The 20,016-nt window shown below is 44.8% G+C and overlaps 1 protein-coding gene across 12 annotated transcripts in view; it reads right to left on the reverse strand.

Annotated features, from left to right (window-relative positions):
* The window catches only part of MCUB (mitochondrial calcium uniporter dominant negative beta subunit), a 40,162-nt gene extending 20,871 nt beyond the window's left edge, over window positions 1–19,291 (reverse strand). For 3 of the 12 annotated variants that reach the window (XM_021396444.1, XM_021396448.1, XM_021396446.1), the window contains exon 1: window positions 14,147–14,470. In XM_021396444.1, the coding sequence (XP_021252119.1) occupies window positions 14,147–14,272 (126 nt within the window). In that variant the 5' untranslated portion in view covers window positions 14,273–14,470. Of the gene's footprint in view, window positions 1–1,120; window positions 5,034–8,524; window positions 8,878–14,146; window positions 14,471–14,491; window positions 14,581–16,868; window positions 17,083–19,046 lie in introns of those variants that run through there. The other 9 variants (XM_021396450.1, XM_021396442.1, XM_021396447.1 and 6 more) reach the window with 9 other exon arrangements.

Below are 20,016 nucleotides of genomic sequence, written 5' to 3' on the forward strand. Positions count from 1 at the left end.
ACTCATTGTTTAGAAAGAAGACAAATTCTCAAGTGAGTTTTACAAAAAGAATTTGCTCCAAGAAGATAAATCACAGATGAAATGCAATAGGGATAATAGCAAAAGGTTTCATACAGCACAAGGATAATAAGTGCTTAAGGATTCCCTGCAATCAGAAGAAACTGCTTATTTTTTTCTCCTCTTGATCAAGCTAGCCTGTCATTTCATACCTTCATTGTATCATGCATGATTACCTGCTTCGATACAAAACTGCCTACCAGGCAGACCCCAGCCTTTGTCAAACAGTGAAAGCTGAATTTCTTTCCTTTCCATTTTGAAATCTTAAGATGTCAGCTGCAGGCAGTTTCCAGGCAATCAGCAAGCATCATTTAAAAAATTGCTTGCTTTTTGTTTCATAATTAGGGCATTCATATTGCCCTACAAGTAACATTCACATGAAGGCAAAGTGGAGTCAGAAGTTTCTAAGAAAACAATTTACTGCCTTTAAGGGATTCAGAGACTACTTCTCCCATGGAAAAAGAGGCAACATCAAATGCCTTCTCTTCCCTTGGCCTAAACTAGACAGCCCTGAAAACCATGTGGACTGTGCTCAGCCAACTCCTAATTCATTGCAAAACTTTATTCTGGTAAGGAACAGGAACATAATTTTGGGTTAAGCCAACAGGATCTACTTCTGTTTTACTGCCAAACAATGTTCATTGTTTGCAGAACCTCAGTGCTTGCATTCCAGCCTCACAATCAGCCCCAGGATGTGTTCCAGTATCCTAATGCACATAGCAGGAAGAGGACCTTGCGTGTTGCCTCAAGTGCCAAGCAGGAAGCAAGCAGCAGCCATGGGGCTGCCAGTCTGTGCCAGTCAGGCAGAGAGGCTGAATCCCAGTAGGAAGCCCCAGGCTTCTTCACTGCCATCTCTACTTGCTGTTATTGTTCCTTGCTCCTTCCTGCTAGATTTCCAGTAGCTTTACATAGGAGCTTATTAGATGAGAATCATAATAAGCATTATCAAGAGATATCATGAAATATCCAGAGATGAAAATGTTCATTCATACCAGCCAAGAACACAAAGACATTCGCACTGGGGAGAGACCTATCATGTATCCCAGTGCCCACCCAAACCCACCTGACCAGTGTCCTCAACCAGTAACAAACAAGCTGGCAACTGGAAGAAAATGATCTCAGTGCAGGATCACAAAGATTTCTGCTTGCCATCTGTTCTGCTTCTCCAGCATACTGCTGCACTGAGTAAAAAAGACAGTCCTTCTTGTTGCCTATGAGATTAAAAAACAGGAGTAACAGCTAATAAGGCTTTCCTTATTTCATAAATTAAACAATACAAGTTCTCCTCCCTGCAAACAGCCACCAGAAGGAAGGCAGGAGCCAATGGATTTAAATGCTCAGCGCTGCCTGTGCCCAGCCAGCTGGAGCCAGGGAGGTGCATATGCACATAGGAATGCAGCCCTTCCTCCCTTCCCAGGCCACCAGCAACTAGCAAGGAGCCCCTTCACATGGCCCAGAATCGTATGCTTGGGGTCGAGATGCCTCCTCAGAGCAGCATCTTTCTAACAAAGGGGTGCACACTGTACCTATCCCACTGCAAATCTCTCAACTTCTCCAGTAAGATGAAACATTGCCATATGTTATTGTGTAGAACTCAAGTGACAGTTCTCCTCTGCTAACAATAGCTCATCATTCTTTGTATCTTTGAAAAAGCGCTACACCATGACATTTAATGTGGGTTTTGCAAAGTATGGCAGTTTGATATCTTTGTCACACAGTAGTTCTGTTTTGTCTCACAACTGTCACTGCAATGGGCACATGTACTGAAGATACTCAGCAACTTAGCTTTAGGAGATCCACTTTCACAGCCTTCAGCTATTTTGCTAAGGGCAGAAAAGAGCTGCAACGAGTGGAAGTGACAAGCAGAGTGCACAGGGTTAGCTCAGCACCCAGCTCCTCTCCTGTGGCTGCACAGACAAGACCCGTTCCCTTGTCTAACGCTGGGTTTTCCTTCCCAATGAGTTGATGAAGTACAGCTAACAGAGTAGGCTGTCCTGTAAACTTGAGATCCAAGCTGACTGTGACACTGCCATTGAGATGAGCAGAGGGTGGGGACACTGCCGGGCTTGTAAACGCACATTTGCCTGCAGGCACCCAGCACAGCATGACACTTTCTGTGTCCTTCACAACAGATTCAAATAACGCTGACTGTGACTAATGTCACAGGGTGAAGCCAGACTCAATACATTGATCTGATCACCCTAAAAGGACAAGATTTTTCATTCTAAATATTTATTGGATTGCTGTCTAGCGTAGCTCCATGCCTGGTAATGAATTCTCATCCTATCCTTGGGGAAGGTGTTTAATAGACAAGAGCATTTCACTCGTGAGGAGTCACACATGGGATATCCAAAGTTTCCTTCTAACTTCAGCCTTATCCCCAACCACATGCACAGTTCCTTTCTATTTTCTATGCTCTTACCTCTCATGCTTGCTGATTTATGAACCTCTGTAGTTACTGCCTAGGCCAATTATGCGTATTTAATCTGTTTTTTTTTTTTCTAATAAATTAACCTCTACAGCTTTTAACCCGGACACTGCTTGTGAGTTCCCTTCAATGATCAGTGTCTCTGCAGTAACAGGAAGCCTGAAGACAAACACCGTATTTCTCTCACTGTGCTACACCAACTCTGCTGCTCCCAAGCAGCAAATTGGTGTTCCAGTGGCTCTCAACAAACATTCAGTGTGTTTTGAACCAGGAACTGGCCACTGGCTGTCCTTGCACAAGAAGCAGGTCTGTTTGCAGCCATATCCCAGAGAAACAGGATGCCTGCATGGTTTATTACCTCAGGATACTGAGGGGTGAAGAAAAATGAGACCAGGAGCAGCCTGCTGTGGGTAAATAATTAACTATCAGAACAATGTCAACCTAATTCCCAGCTTGCTTCCCCTCACCTACGCTTCAGCATGACACTTTGATGTCTGAAGCTGGTAGCACAACATACCCACCAGTGCAGGCTGGGAGCAAACAGCTCCTACTAGCAGACTACTTTCTTTGAAATTATTTGGAGGAGACAGAGGGGTGACATTTCCCAGCTATGGATTAAGTGTTCTCTGGCTGGTTACAGACAAGTCATCAGCCAACACTTGGTCCCTGTGGCTATGGGCAAAGGTCAGCAGAAGGCAGCCCTGAACACTGGCACCTCCCAGCCCTGGTGCTGCCTCCTCCAGAGGGTGGCCAGCCCTCCCCTGTCACTAACGTGCAGCAAGAACCCATAATTACACTGTTTCCAACAGAAGAATTGTTTGAGTTTTGTTTTTTAAAATGAGAATTTCACAATCTGCTATTCCACCAGGGCAATACCAGGACAGCACCCCAGCAGGCTCCTCCACACATCTCCTCATTGCAACAGCTGCTGAAGCGCTGTATTCCTTGGATAGCACAGGACTCACCAGGGACATTATTAGCATGAGTAAATTTACTCCAGCACCGGTCACAAAACAGGCCATTATGTTGCATTTGGCAGCAGATGAGAAAAAGTGATGGCCCGTTTCTTCTTCTTCCAAAGCTCTTAAACAAGGACTAATACCAGTTGCTTGGACTTTACCAACTCTAGGGCTTTGACTAGGAAATGCCTGCCATAGGAAATGCAGGTCTCCAGCATCAGCAACATGCCACCCTTCTTATGGGAACGGAGCAACTGGGACCAGCTCACACCACCTACTGCTCTGCTGCAATGAGGACTGGTGCTGGACAGAGCAATCTTCCCCACAAACACACAGCAGGAGAATTCTTGTAAACCATTAAAACGTCTGCATTTCTTGAGAAAACAGCACATTGAACAACCTGCAGTATCTTGTAGTTAACACCTTTGTAACTCAAGAGAGCTTTCCTGGAGTGCAAAAGATCATCTGACTTCTTCAAGGATGGCTTACTAACAGTCTAGCAAATGAGCAAAAAAGTAATTAGCAATAAAAGAGCCATGTTCACAAATGTTCACCATGCTAGAAGAAAATTCACGGAAAAGAACAGTCACAGTCTCCGATACAAACATTTTGCTGCCATGTGCTTTTGCTGTCTGCCAGTTCCATGAGGGAGGATCTGATATGAGTTAATGAACGTGCTGAAAATCTCTACGCTCACTTGCTCTGAGGGCACGAAGGACACAAAGAGACCCACCAGTCTCTGTGCTTGTCTTCCCTATGTCTGTATTTTCCTTTCATGCAGAATAACACTATTTAAGTTCAGTGAACAATCTGCCTTCTTCCACATCTACTTGCTGCAGCTTAAGTCTGAAGTAATCTACCACGTACCCATATTTAAGCAGAGGCATTAATTAATGCTACAAAACAATTATTTAATATAAACAGGATATCCTGAACATCTCTACACTTATGAGGAGATAAAAAGGCCACAGAATACACATTACATTGAGCAAAGTGCAACAAGCCAGTAACAACACAAACTACCCACTAAATATTGGTAGTTTGGGATAAACACCAAAGTCCAACAGCTGTTTTCACCATTGCCCTTGAATAAGCACTTTTGTTCAACATTTCCCTTCCTCTGCACATGTGCTGCTGGGACTCAACCATAGTTTCTGAACTTGTACATGAGATTTTCCTGCTGGCTTGCCCTGGAGCACTGTGGTGCTCAGACAGCAGACCCTGACCCTCTGAAGGCTGGAAAAGGTGCCGTGTATTTTCCTTAAAGCTCAAGTCCTCGAGTCATGGGATGACACCTGTCTCCCTTGCCACCACAGTTTCCTCCAAAACCCAGGAACTACTAGGAAAACCACAAAGGCCAATAGCAGTACCTAAGGGCTTGAATTGCACAGCATCCAAAATTATAAGCATGTGAATGATCAACATCAGTCTCCTCGTTCAAGCTTTTTCATAATAAAATAGATGCTATCAGAAGTTATGTTATTGCATGCAGCTACCTGCAGCACTACAGTTAGGAATACTCATAACTTGCACAAAAGCTTTGTAATACATAAAGAGAACTACAAACTACTGATGGCTAATGCCAAGGGAGAGCAGATGTACTCCACAACAAACCATTACAGCACACGCTCATAAGATTGTCCCCCCAACAAGCCCAAAGCGTATTCGTATTTGAAAAGCAGCAAAAACACATTTTTCATCAGCTGGTGCAGAGAATCCCTGAAGACAGTTGCATCAATGCTCACCAGAGGAGTGACAGCCATTGCAGAATGCAAGGCAACCACCACACAAGGAAACAAGCTTTATGAAGTGCTGAAGAATGGCACTACAGTGATGGCTTGCCCAGACTACAGTCCTATCAGGGTGTGATCCTGATAGAATAAATAGATTATTCTCACTTTACACTTCCACTGCCATGAAGGATAGTTTGGGGGTCAGTACTCTCAGAAGCACGCATGGCTTAACAGCTGCAATGCACTTGCACGAGGCCTGGGCTCTTTTAATTGACCCAGCTCAGTCACTTACCTTTCCAGGATGCCTGCAGCCATAGGCACTGCAACACTGAGCCTGAAGCTGCACAGCTCTGGGCCATGATGCTGCAAGCATACCCAGTTTCATTACACCAGAAAGACTGGTTACAAATACTGAACACACACCCTTGGCTTTTGGCTAAATATCGCAGACCTAAATATGAACTACACTTTCATATCCTACAGCACACCAGACTTTATGGCTTCAGATACAAATTGTTCTCATTTTAGATGACTACAGTGAAGAACATCAGAGCATACTCTCACAACTAACAGATTACAATGAGAAAAAAGTGATGGGAATCTCACTGCAAAACTCTCAAGTGTCTGCATAATGAAGTGAGGCTAGCTCCAGCTTTGGAGGCAAAAGAAGAAAAAGGCATCACCTGCTTCACAATAAGCTGCTTTTGCTTGAAAGGCGCTACAGCTAGCTGAGAAACTGTACCAGCTGGATTGACTGCAAGTAAAAGATGCTGCCATGGTGCAAATACCCAGGAACACACTGGCAGGAATCCTCTGAGATTTGTATCAGAACTCTCTAGGCGTAGAGAAGTGTAAACCAAACTGAGTCATTCTGCAGCAGGTCATCTCCCACATCAAAGCCCCCAGGAGTCCACCCATTCTGAACCTTTCCAGTTCCTTGTGCTGCACCTTTAGTGAGGCTTATGCTTTGAGATACTGAAGTGAGAACACTATAGCTTCTAAAAGTTTTCCAAACCAACAAGTAAGCTGCTAAGCTGCCAAAACGTATGCCACAAACGTAAGTACCATGATAGCTGAATAGTCTGGGAGTCATTTAAAAGCAGCCTTTGAGAAAGCATGAAAAAGAATCCAGGATACAGACGACAGCACAAACAGTTAAACAAGAATGTGCGAACTAAAAGAAAACTCACAACTAGCACACATTCCATGTAGGATTTAACAACAGGGTTTAGTTACTGCACACAAAAGTTCCTCACAAAAGAGCTCCAATACTTGACTCAGTTTTTCCTGTTTGAACAGGTAGTGAAGTGATACCAGAGGCAGTCAGAAGAGAGACACTCTACCTTCCTGTGTGGTAGCAGAAGAAAACAGATAGCTCAAGATCACAAGTCGCTGTGCCTCAATCCCCTGCCAGCTCAGACCCAGATTTCCTGCTTTTCGTTACCAATATTAGCACAACAGCGCTCTAAGAACCCACTATTACTGACATCACATTTTTATGACAGGTGTGTTTCTTCCACCAGGCTTCTATTTTTGTAATTATTTTCATTTTACTGTTCACAAACTCCTCTTTCAGCTTCTTTCATTCTCTAGGGCATGGCAGAGATAGGATGTGCAGAAAAGGAAACTGAGCTACCCTGTGGCTACACAGTGGGTTTGCCATCTTCTCAAATGTTTTTAGACTTTCTAATACATCTTCTTAAACTGTGATTAATTTTAAACTTGTCTATTTGCTGTTCACCTGCATAGCCCAGGCTAGCCCAAACCTCCGCCCCACTCCCAAAGAATCACTTCAGTACATAGCCTCCGTCCCACCTGCCTACCAACCCACCACTGCAACAAAAGGAAACAACCAACTCCCTCTCTGCCCCACAACTGCAGCCCTCAGAGACGCCCCTGCTGCAAGGCCAGGTTTGTGCCAGCAGTGGGAGAGGCCAGGTGTGGAGCACCGGGGCCACAGAGGGCCCTAGGAAGGCAGGTGCTCAGGGGTTATTTAAGCCCATAGGTAAAGATGAGGGAAAGGCTTTACTAAATAAATAAATGTCTGTCTTCTACAGATTGCACTATGGGATGTGGCATTGCTCTGCTGAGAGGCTGGTTCATAAAGCAAGTAAAGAATATTAAGTAAGAGATAGTTTGCAAGAGAAGGTACAGAGACTGAGACAGATCCAAGAAAAAAAATACAGAAAACTTGAACAAAGCCACAGCAACACTGTTCTGTGAACATTACAGCATAAGGATGTCAGCCCAACAGGTGACTGCACCCTCCATGGAGAACATTTGCCTTCTGCACAGCAGAGCACTCTGCCCAAACTGATTTCCTCATGATATACTATATTTGATTTGTCAGGAAGAAGAACAATGTAATCTCTCCTCCACTTGGGCAAATACACAAGACATTTAAAGACGTTTTTGTGATCTCTAAATCAACCTCATGGTCTCTTTCTCTACAGTTGAACAATAATGGAAAGAGAGCAGGAAGATGAAACTGTTACCTGTATTGCAGAGCAATGAAACATCTCATATAAGACAACATAATATCTCCTCTCCATCTGACTAGAATGTGAAGGCTGAAGTAATTTTGACCTAAAATGACCACAGATCAAATTACAAGATAATTGCTTCAAAACTGCTTATCTGAAATTAAGAAAAAAGTTACGATCCTGTCTGTGTATAATGTATTGAGTTTTTCTGTCCTTTTGAAGATGCACCATCTGCTCATTGTGATAAGTGCAGCCTCTAGAAGAGAAAGTTTCCTGTTTTCACAGTGAACGTTTCTTTTTTCATCTGAGAGAGCACTACACATTCCCTCCCCAGCAGCAGGAGGTTGTGCACCACCACACCAGCACAAAACTGTCTGTTTACACACGCACTGCCTGCTGATGCTTGACACGGCCACACAGAGCATGAGATTGCTCACCCCCAGTCAGCCAGGTGTGAATGAATAATTGGTTCACGGACCAAGAAGAAAAGACACAACCCTTCAGCAGCCAAGTGGCCAATCGATATTCATTCTTAATTTCTATTCTCTTCTTCAGCGATTGTGTTATAGCAGATAAAGCCACCCTAATATGAGAGATTTACTTTACAAGCGACGAACTCAACCTTCAGAGTCTAAATCCACACTTCCCCAACCCCTGGGGATCGTGAATGTTGTATCACGTGTTCCCTGGGAGCCATCCATCTTCACAGTGAACCGACCACAAATTCCTCATATACTCAATCAGCTACAAATGGCATACAGCAGCACATTTGTAGAGCACGCTGATCCCCCCCAACACTGCAGGAATTAAAGAGCAGTCAGTGTGGCAGACACGAAGCACTCTGCGGATGGCATGCAAGAATACCTGCACTTTCATGTGCAGTGTCAAGACGATCCAGGACGCATGAGTCAGACGAGGATGGAAAAGGTCACAGCAAGTAACTGACAGGCCTGGGAGCTGTCCTCTGCCCAGCCACCCCATTCCAGTTCAGAGAACAAATGGCTTAATTGTTTGCTGGGCTCACTGCTTTAGCTTAGGACACTTAGCTTGGGAGAGAGCCTGTGTCTCCCTTTAATCTTTCTGGAAAAGAGAACAGAGGGTTCTGCCTGAACAGAGTTATCTCATAATTAACACTATTACAATGAGGCTCGGAAGTGACTGTGGAACACCTCCAGGCTCAGAAGAGCTTACTGCCTTCTAACCTGGCTGCAGTAACCCTGATGCCAACCAGCAACCCAACGAAAAATTCATCTTTGCTGTCGACTTGCGAGTTTGCTGCCAGAGTGGAAAGAGATCCTGAAGAAATCAACAGTGGCTCTAGCAATTCCATCAATTTTCCTTTAGCTCATTCCCCTCAGCTGGAGGAGGGTGGTGGTTTAAAATAAAATAAAAATCAAGATTTTAATGTCTAACTAGATGCTGAGAACAGGTGTACTGCTTGCTTTCTCTCCAGTGAGAAAAGCCTAACTGTACAGGAAGGATTTCAGAAGGTGAAGTCTTCACCACAAAAAATAAACCAAAACAACGAAACAAAAGAAACATCAATCTCTTTCATTCTTCTCCCACCCCTTCAGAAATAAGATATTACGGGTTTTAAATTTTTTCACCCTTAAGCTTCAAAACAAGATTTTAATACATAAAAAGAACATCAAAAGAAAAAAAAGCATTATTAGAAGAGACTAATGTTCTTAAGACACTCACTACATTTGTAAACAGCACTCAATATTAGTGCTTTAGCAGTGATTTGTGGAAAATATTCAAAGCACCCAAGGCATTTGCAGAGCAAATTTCTCAGACATTCTCTAGAGGTTTAGTATTAATCAGTCTTTTTACAGGCGCAGAAAAAAGCCTTGCACAGAGCATTGGAAGGAACAGGGCCAGGATGTTCTTCATCCCATAAGGCTTAAAAATGTACTCACAGCAACGTTTGTATTATCACAGCACCACTCAAGATGAAATCGCAGCATCATTTCCGGTTATTTCCTTTACAACAACAGTGAGCCTCATACAGGTACCATTTCTTGGCATGACTCCTCCTCTCCCCATTCTAAATTTAAGAAAAATCCACCCAAAACATCAACACTGTCAGAAGCGTTACCAGCAGGTAGGTACCTATATTTGCGCTTCCCTTTGCCTGCTGGATATAAGTAGAGACACTTATTTCTAAACTTTTCAGAAGCACAGCCTATTACTTTGCTGCCACATGAGAATGCTCTTCACAATGTATGGTAAAATACCAAACAGAAAGAGCATGCACAGAAGCACAAAGGATGATGAATTTCCATGATACACACACGTATCTCTAGTATGTACCTCCTAGATAGATATCTCCCACATCTCTCTCCAAAAGCACGTTTATCAGAGCAAATGCAGCCCTTTCCCAGCTGCCAGACACAGAAAGAGCAGAAAGCATTCAGCAGCCATCCCTAGCACCGTTCTGTTATTCTGGCACAGACACGGTATCCAAAGGCAATGAAACGAACTTGCTGAGATAGGCACACTTCCTGCAGTAGATGACTAGGATCTTTTAAATGACCCACTGAAGACATTTGTAAGTTAATACATGTAAGAGTGAACATCACTTCCATACAGTTCAGGGAGGTGTGTGTGGTGTAGGTGACATCCTCCAGAAAAAACACAAGGTTTCTGAATTAGAAAACAAGGTTTGGATCATTAAGCAAGCTTTTGTTGTAAGAAACAGAAGGAGAAGAGGGGGAAAGATCACCCAGTGGCCAAAAACTATTCCCAGCTCTCAGCTTCAATTATACCTCAGTTTCCAAAGGGGCCACGCAGGCTGCAAATACACAGCAGCGACAAAGTATGTTTAAGTGGAATACTCAACCGCACAAGACACTCAGTGATAACCCACTTCTGTAGCTCCTGTGATGTCCTGGGGTTGCTACTTTGGTGGAGTATCTTGGAAGGGGGCAAAAAAGTTAAAACACAGCAGGGAAAAAAAAAGGAAAAACATTTTAGTTTATCCTGTGGCTATTCGGACATATTTAGATTGATACTCTCCAGACTATCCAAAACCAGAGTACAAACTGGAAATGAGAAACACTAAAAGTGGTATGGCAACCTGGAAGAAAACAAGAGTAACTAGAAGTAATTAACAGGAAGGAAGGACAAAGTTAGGGCCAGCCTGAAGCACAATGTAGCCAACAGCTTGTAAGCTGAGAGTATTAAAATAAACATTTTTGGCAGATATGGATGACACTGGGAAGGACAAAACCAAAAATCCTCACTGCCCTGCTTTCTGCAGGTAACCAAACCCAGTGGTTCTCCAGCCAGCTGCAATTAGCAACTAGGAAGAATCCTTTCCTCAGCAACAAGCATGCATCATTTCCTACCATGGAAAGAAAATGAGCCTACAACACTTTTCGCAGGCACATTTGCAAACCCATCTTGCAGCTTACACACAACTTTTATTGCAAAGATATAAAATTTAAGAGAATCCCACACATAAAAGTGGGACACATCCTGAATTAACGATGTTAAACAGAACTAAAGCTTTGTAAAAATCAGTTTTCCCATTTCAGCTCCCTCCTTACTCTCTCAATACAAACCATACCACTTGCAGGAGACACTGTCACCACACCAGCAACCCAACACAGCACAGAAACAGTTTTGCTAAAGGAGACTGTGCAACTGCAAGGGAATCTGGTTTTAAAAAGCTTCAAGAAACAGCATAACTCAGGCTTTGATTCCAACAGCAGCTGAAATTCCCGTGGTTGCAGGCAGCCTGGTACAGATCTCCACAGCATGAACTAAACCAGGAATCTCATGTATATGAATGGCTGTAAAAAGCAAATCCATTTTAGTTTCTCTGCACTGCCAAATCTGGTATCTAAATAGATTGTGTTTAAAAAAATTTTTTTTTAAATCAGCCCTTGAAGTGTTTTCTGGCTCAGACTGTTTAGGAACAGACAAGAAAAATGGCAACTTCCAGCTCGATTTTGTACTAACACATCTGTTCTCCATCACGATACAGGAAGAGGAACTCATCCTCACCAAGAGCAGTGGAAGCAGAGCATTTCTATGAGCAGAGCTAACATGTGCAAAGCAAGAGGAAGTGAAATAGCTGGCAGCCCCAAGGTTTCAGCACACACCAAACAGCTGGGGCATTACAAATCAGGGACTCTACCAAAGCGAACCACATCCTTCTGTGAATAAAATTCTGTGTAGTAATAATAAGGCCTGCCCAAAAAACACAACACTTCGCCTGAAAAACTATGTGTCTATGTAAATGCTGAACACTTCTCAGAATGAAAAAGTCATGCTATACAAATCAACTCATAACCAAAAAAGGCCAACTTGATAAAATTAAGTTGGATTTCCATAAACATTATACTGAAAGCATAGCAGCCTTAATCAGAGCTGTCAAAGAAGGTGTGGATTTTGTCCAACTACTGAGGTGAAAAGATGACAATTGAGGATACTGCTCTTCAAGATGTCAATCACTGCTTTCGCAGAAAAATTACAGCAAAAATTAGGCATTCCAGAGTGGCTGATTTACCCCTGAGGTAGCTTATTTATTTGTCAGAAGCACAGCATACAAATACATGCTGCACTTACACATCTGCTCACCAACACAGTAACAGCCAAGCATCTCCATGGTATATGACAACTAATCCTACATAGCCACTGAAATATCACCTCCAGCTTTGCCAATGGAGGCCCACAGTCAGTGCCACAGAAGGTGCCTGGGCACACTGATCTCCATCACAGCTTGCAGCATGAAAGCAAGCTGGAGACCATGGCACCAGAACACACCAAGGGTGAGTCTGACCAGTGCCAAGCTCTGCTCTCCTGAACTGCCCATGAGCACTCCAGTCTTTCTTTCCAGAGCTGCAGCAAAACTCCTCCCACCCCCGTGGCAATGACAGAGTAGCCAGCAACACACACAAGTAAACAGAACCACCCAAAAGCTTAAAATAAAGGGGAGGAAAACCATCAAATAGCCATGCCAGTGTTTAACTGGTGAGATGAACTTAATCTGACACGTTGCTCGACTTCAAAATCTAAAGAGCTGAACAGCTGCAGTAATGCATTTCACTACTTGAAATTACACCTACAGGCCATTAACTTAACTTTCACGATAACAAACATGTTAACTGCCTGAGCTGCTCTACAGAGGCATATTTACAAATTTGAAAGATGTCCAAAGACTAACACAGGAAGGGGGAAATCAGTAAACAAGCCTCATGTCATGCTCGTGGCTCTGTAAAAAAAGTTAAAACTCCTAACTGCACGTATAAATAGCATTTCATATTAAGTTATTCCAAACGCTTCCACTTTAGAAAAGTTCTCAACAGAAACCCTCTCCTTAAATCAGAAAGTGCAAGAATTTAACTTCTGAATCGTGTCGCTGTCATGTTCCTTCCCACCAGGTGACAGAGCGGATCATTCTCCTGCTCATTTCTCCTCCTCCTCCTCTCCTTTTTGACCCATCTTCCTGAAACTTCAGTTTTCAGCCTTGTTTCAGGGCCCTACCAAAGCACAAAGCTTGTCTGCAAAGCTGCATCTCGCAGAAGTTAGAGGTGATAAACTGAACATGTAGCATCAGAGTGTGCTGAATAGCAGTGTAAATGCTCCCTGCGAGAGGCAACGTGTTCTTAGCACTCCACATTTAAACCTTAGGAGATGAAGGCGGCTAAGCCAATATTTATTTTAACTCCCTTCTTAAGTGTCCTCCTAACACAGCCACGACAAAGCTGAGAAAGCTTCTCAGATTAACAGAGTAGGGCCAAATTAATGCTAGGGGATGCTACAGGTGGCTGGCTCTTCAAGCACCCTGTGTGCAGCAGTCCTTGTCAAGACACACACAGGGAGGTGCTGGTGCCACAGTCCTCGTGCAGGCCACACAGCCCCGCTCAGTACTTCTTTCTGCCCCTGTCACCTCCCAGCCCGGGTCCTCCTTCCTTCTGGCAGAGGACAGCATCCCGGTCTGCTTCAACACAGCAACACCGCCAAGTGCACATAGCATCTCTGCTGTTAAAAACGGTCATCAGGGATTATGGCTCGTCCTTCCCCGGCAGGCAGCCACAGGGCCTGCTATCTGCCCTGTCCGGCAGCCTAGGGGCCTCCGTCAAGCTGCAGCTTCAGCTGCAGCCCGGGCCCAGCGCAGCACACAGCCCCAGGCACTGCACACAACTTAGTTCCACAGCAACACTTGAGGAAAAGTTTTGTTTTTTTTTTTTTCTTTTTGGCTTCCATTTCGCTTCTTCTATTTCGTAACAGCGCCCCGTAATTCCCCTACCACGCCCTGGGCCTGAAGAACCCCGGGGCTGGGCCAGCGGGCGAGGCGACAGCCGCAGCGGTGGTGGCGGGGCAGCTCCCGCCCGACGCCGGCACCGGGCGCTCCCGGGCGGCCCCATCAGCTGCTCGGCCCTCCCCGGGGCTGCCGCCCCGCCCCGCCGCTCCCCGCCAGCGGCTGAACCTCCCGGAGCGGTGCCCGGCCGCCAGTCTGAGCCCCACCGCACTCACCTGAGGCTCCGAGAGGGGCGTGCAGCCATCCCCTCTGCCCCGCGCCGCCCGGCCGCCCAGCAGCAGCCGGAACCGCCCGTCGCCCGGCGGCAAACTCCGCACCGCTCGCCCCAGCCCCACCAGCATCGCCCCAGACCTTCTCCACCGGGCTCGGCTCGGGGCGGGCGTGGGCGAGTCCGAGCGGAGGGCGTTTCCTCCGGCGGTGGGAGCAGGGCTCTTCCTTCCCGCCCGCCGCTGAGAAGGAGGAGGGCAGCGGGCGCCGTCCGCCTGGTGCTCGCCCCTGAAAGCGAATTTCAATAACCGCGCTTATAGACAGGGCGAAGAAAAATCATGGATTTCTCATACCTGAACGCCTGCCCCCTATACAGCTGATAAATAACCCTTTGTCTCGCACTTGGTGATTTACTAGCCAAACTGCCCTGCGTGAAGGAACCAGGTTATTACCAACCGGTCTTGGGCAGAATATACACCGTGATACCACAGAAATGAACAGGTGACCACAGAAGAAAAACATCCCAAAGTTCACTATTTTCAAGAGAGGTCAGTTCACAGCAGTAGAACGATTTGCAGAGCAAACTGCAATTGCCGTTTACTGCACATTAGCTTATCCCACTAGATCTCCACGACCACAAACACAGGTTTCATGCTCAGTGCAGGGCACTGAAGCAAATCAGACCCTTGGCATTACAGCAGGGAAAGACAGAAGTGCTGGATTCATTGGTTTTCTCTGCTGTTGGTAATGTTCATCCACAGCAGCACTGCATACTACAAAACACAGCTGTACCCTACAGCTGTATCATACATAACTAACACCTGACAAATAAAATCTATATAAACATTTAGCAATACCAAGGTTTACTAGGGAATGAATAGCAACGATAGTAAAACCAAGAAAATTCCTGTTCCCTGCTCACAGGGGTCCCATCTGAACCCCTGGCTCTAGCAACAACCAAAAGGAATGAAGGGCACTGACATGGAAGCCCAGGTGCTCCAAGTCCCAGTGGGTAGTTCTGACGTTCCATAAGGAGAAGAAATGGTGTCCCAAAGGTAATGGGCTGTCATCTAAGCAGAACACCAATGAATCCCAAACCCTACCACCTGGAAAGTTAAACCCTGATTTCAGGCAAGTCTCACTGCTCATCCCCTGAGACATCAATAAATAGCCAGAGCTTTCCAAACAGTCACACAGATGAAATCCAGACTCCTACGTTTTCACAAAGAAGGTAGCAAATAAAATTCTTTTGATTCTTTTGGATGTGGTAACAATACCAAGGCTATTTGCTGTAGAGACAGATAAACTTTTTTTCCACCAGGTAGAACTATGTTCCTTCCATGGACAGAGAACAAAGATCTGTCTTCAAAATGCGGAAGTAGTAAATATTAGCTTGCTAGTCCTCCTGCTCTAGGATGGGAGGAGTGAAATGAGACCCATTCCTGCCTTACACAGGACAGACAAGAGCTCTGTATTTTCTATGGAGCAGTGGATCATGCAAGTAAGATTTCCTAACCAGACTGCTGGAAGACACAGCACCACATGGGAAAAGACCTGGACTCTGATTATAGAGATAGATTCTGACTCAAGGAATGGGAAGTGCTTGGATTGGGTGGAGGGAGGATCATAAATCACACTCCTTACTACAGAGTGGCCAGGCTGCCTAGATTGCACTGGAGTATTTAAGTCAGCAGATACGTGAATTATGATTGTAAAGGAGGTTTTATCATCATAGTTCCAGGGCCTTTTGAGGCCCAACTGCAGCAGAGACCAGCAGGCCAATTTGCCATCAGTGGGACCGTCGAAGAGTTCAGCTGTGCCTATGCTGCAGGACCTGCACCAAGAGCCTCAGCCAGTCTCAAGTACTTCAGCTCCTCAACTGCACTATTAACATAAGCTTAGCAACCCTTTATTTACATGCACAGTTTTCCTCACTTGGGCAGTTGTAAAGACCTGCACTAGTCCTCTGAATGACCTATGGCTTAAAACATACATGTAATGTCATCAGAGTGGGACCAGAATTGGCATTTGCTTGGACCACATCGCAAACACCATCCTTGTATGCAGGCAGCCTTGGCAAAGGCCCCATGCAATGCTTAGCTTCTGGCAGAAGCCAGAATGTACTGAGAGCCCTATAACATTTTTTTTTATAACACACATTTACTAAAAGACCCAAGTAGCACTGCTAAAATTGGCTGTAACAAGAAGTTAGGATGAAAAAATAACAGAACAGGGAAAAGACTCGTGTAAGTCACTTCATGCACTACAGGTTGAAATACATTGCATAGTACTAGGCACCTAATTTCAAGTATTGTCTTAGCGAGTACTGCAAGAAGACAGATGAACACCATCAAAAATTTAAACAGAGAAATTGAAAGCCAGAGAAAGCAAGATAACCAGCACAGCAAAAACAGAAAGCTGTTAGGTGTCTCCTGCTCACCACAGCTGATAGCACATTCACAGAAGCTACAGAACATACAAAGCTTTTCAGAAATAAGAAAAGGTTACTGTACTTCCTTCACAAATAATTAGGTTGCAAAACTGTTTATTACAAGAAATGAGTAAATCTAAGGTCAACAATGCTGTTAAATTGATTAGCAAAAATGCTGACAGAGTTTCACTTGTCAAGGTTTAAGCTAATCTCTAAACATGCAAGATACAGAGCAAAGTCAGGTCAGGTTAACCTGCACGCTACAAGTTTCTCACATTTCACCCCAGACCATCTGATACCTGTCACTCTCAGACGGGACAGGATCCTGGTGCAGGTTGATCTCCACTGCTGCTCAATGATCTAGCTGCTGTTCAACCGTTAAGAGGCTGATGGACCCCTCGATCGCTGCTCTTCTCAACAGTTGCATTCTTCTTGCGGAACCAGAACCAACCCCTCCAGGCTGGTTGTGATGCCAATCATGGTTGTAGAGCCACTTTCCACTCTTTTCTAGAGCTTTCAAAATATGTATTTTGGAGGTTGAAAAATTTAATGCTTACTTCTGAAGAATGAATTACACTGTTCTATTAAAAAAAAGTATAATTGGTAATTGGGAATGGTAGTTTGGATGTGGGGGAGTTTGGAAACTCACATGGCCTTATTTTGAATTAGGTACTTAGATTATGAGGTGCTAGAAGGAAAATACAATACTTAGAAATGCAGTCATATCAAGAAATTGCTGAAACCAAACATCAGAACAATTCAGAAGCTGCGCACATGCTTAGCAGTCCTGCTGAAGACATCAGGGCACAGACCAGCAGGTCCTGTCCTACTTCTGGTTTCTCCCAAGCTCTACTCAGGAGAGCAATGGCAGCCCATTCACAAGCAAAGTGCAGAGCAAAATGCTTTGCAGAAGATGATCAGTACACATTAAAATGTTTTCCCCCCTCAATGATTTTCTGATACAAAAATGCAAGTTTTTCTTTTAAGGATCTTTCCAAACAATTGATGAGAAAGAGTAACGTTTTCTATGGCTAGCAGATTACTCAGATGGTAAATCACCACCAACTCTTCCTCATGCTTGAGGATTTTTGTGTCAGTAAACCCTTCATTCAGAATCTCATAAAGCCTCAGTGTCTCACAAGGGGAAACTTTCTACTCATGCTTCAGAGATAAAACAAAGAACTCCCTCCTTTCCAACAGAAAAAAAACTATCAACTTTTTCTTACATAATTGTCACTTTTCTTTTAATTGTAACATGATTAAGGGTGTAATTTGAAATCTGTGTTTGCTGATGTCTCTGAGGCAGTGGTCTCTTAACAACTGAAAATCAAATACTCAGTGCTACAAACCACATATATAGCTTTAAAAAGATAAAGAACAAATCATGAAGGTAAACTAAACTAGTGCAAGAAAAATAGTATTAATAACTTATTCTCCTTTTCCCAAGGATTGTTTCAAGTTCTGAAATATTCCCAGTTCTGCCATCTCCTCTTCTGCAGAAGTGTGCAGCTACTTGTGCATGACCGATATTTCAAATTAGGAACCCGTAAAGAAAGGTATCACTTTTGCTAAAAACCATCAAAAGAAGATCAGAAAAAAATAAGTATGTAATTTTCTAGTTACCAAAGTTGTAAAGGAAAGACAACAAAGGCCCTGCAAGAGGACATCAACAATCATCAAGAGTAGAGGACCAGAGCAAAAACTGAAAAATCTGATACTAGAGTTATATGGATTTTCATTGCTCTTGTAATAATCTCTTGTAGACAGTACTAACCATGTGAGAATTCACTTGTTACACTCAACCTTGGGGCTTTTTGTGAAAACAAATCATCAGAAGCTTGCAAGCAAATAGAAGATATTACTGAGAGACTTCTAATTCCAGTTACTTACAGTAGTCATAGCAATTTTCCAGACACCCACATTTGACTATAACATAATGTCAATTTAACTAAAACTTCAACTTATTTAAAAGCAAACAGAGCTGCTGTTTTTTATTCTAGGGAAAAGGCAGGTAAAGAAAGCTGCATCAATAAATCATTGCAGTCTCCCTCCCCCCATACATTTACAATTCTCAATACCATTGTACCAAAAAAACATGTTACAATCTCAGAACTGCAGTGGTCCAATAGCCTTTATGTTACCCTCTTCTAGATGGAAGTTTACTTTTGTGATTCTGCAGGAGCGATTACATATACAAATCAGAAGCACATATCATGTGGCATTTAAATTGAAAGATGCTCTTATCTTTGCAGTTACGATAACTTTTTTGCTCTGCTCTTCAGCAGAGAAGAGAAGGAAAATCCCCTCCCTGTCCCTGCTGCCACCCCTCTTCTGATGGAGCCCAGGATACCATTGGCCTTCAAGAGCTGCACACCGCCCACTACCTGGTGGAGACTATGGTGAATCTGTGGTCTTGGAGACTGACAATAGGTAAGCCAGTCTCCCGAACAAGAAGGAATAGAAATTCTGCACTCCACCTCACGAGCTATCACACCAGCTGCTGCGGTACGCTGTGGGTGGTGCACACGCTGCCTTCCCATCCATGCAGCAGGCGGACAGAGCCGCATCGCTCCCCCCCCGGAGGCTTTTTCTAAGGCGAAGGGCGTAGGTGCGGTTCCATTGCCCTGGCAACGCCCACGCCACGTCAGCTGGTCTCGCGAGAGCTGCCGGGCTGCTCCTCTTTCTCGGAGTTCCTCTGGCGAAGGAACCTCCTGAAACTCCCCTGTACCTCGCGCTCAGTCGCTGCGGTTCTAGCCGGCACGGCTCCGAAGCAGCGAACCTCGGCGATTAACGGCTACTTCCGGCTTTCGGCCGTTTAAATCTCCCGCCGTTGCCTTGGCAACGCCCACGCCACGTCAGCAGCTCTCGCGAGAGCTGCCGGACCGCTCCGCCTTCTCGGGGTTCCCCTAGCGGAGGAAGCTCCCGTGGCCGCCCTGTACGTCGAGGTGTGACGCTGCGGTTGTGGCCGGGGCGGCTCCGAAGCAGCTGTCCTCGGCGACCAGCCACCATTTTACTCTCGTCTCGTTGCACTGAGCAAACGAAGCTGAGAAAGTGAACAGCAAAGTTTTGTTACCGTTAAGTCAGGCATTCTTTATTAGCGGCGCCGGGAAGCACTGGGCATATGTCCACCGTAAGCGCTTCAAAGATGACATGGTTCAGAGTCCATTCTATTTCCACAGATAGTACATATTCATCAATTACCCGCGAGGTAATTAACATACACACGCCTATCTCAGGGAGCGATTTATGAGGTTTCCAATCTTGTATTCCATGGTCTCTTCTGCCGCCTAGCGTCCCTTTAGCAGCACGGCAGTCCAGCCGGCGGCCTTTGCCTCCGCCTAGCGGTTGTCCTGGCTCGCCCTCTCGACGAACTTTCTTCGTGACGCATGCTCAGTGGGAGAATGCCCTTTGTAAGGAATTTGTTTGTAGGTACCAAAATCGTAACGT

Source organism: Numida meleagris, chromosome 4, assembly GCF_002078875.1.
Source record: "Numida meleagris isolate 19003 breed g44 Domestic line chromosome 4, NumMel1.0, whole genome shotgun sequence".
Taxonomy (NCBI): Eukaryota; Metazoa; Chordata; class Aves; order Galliformes; family Numididae; genus Numida; species Numida meleagris.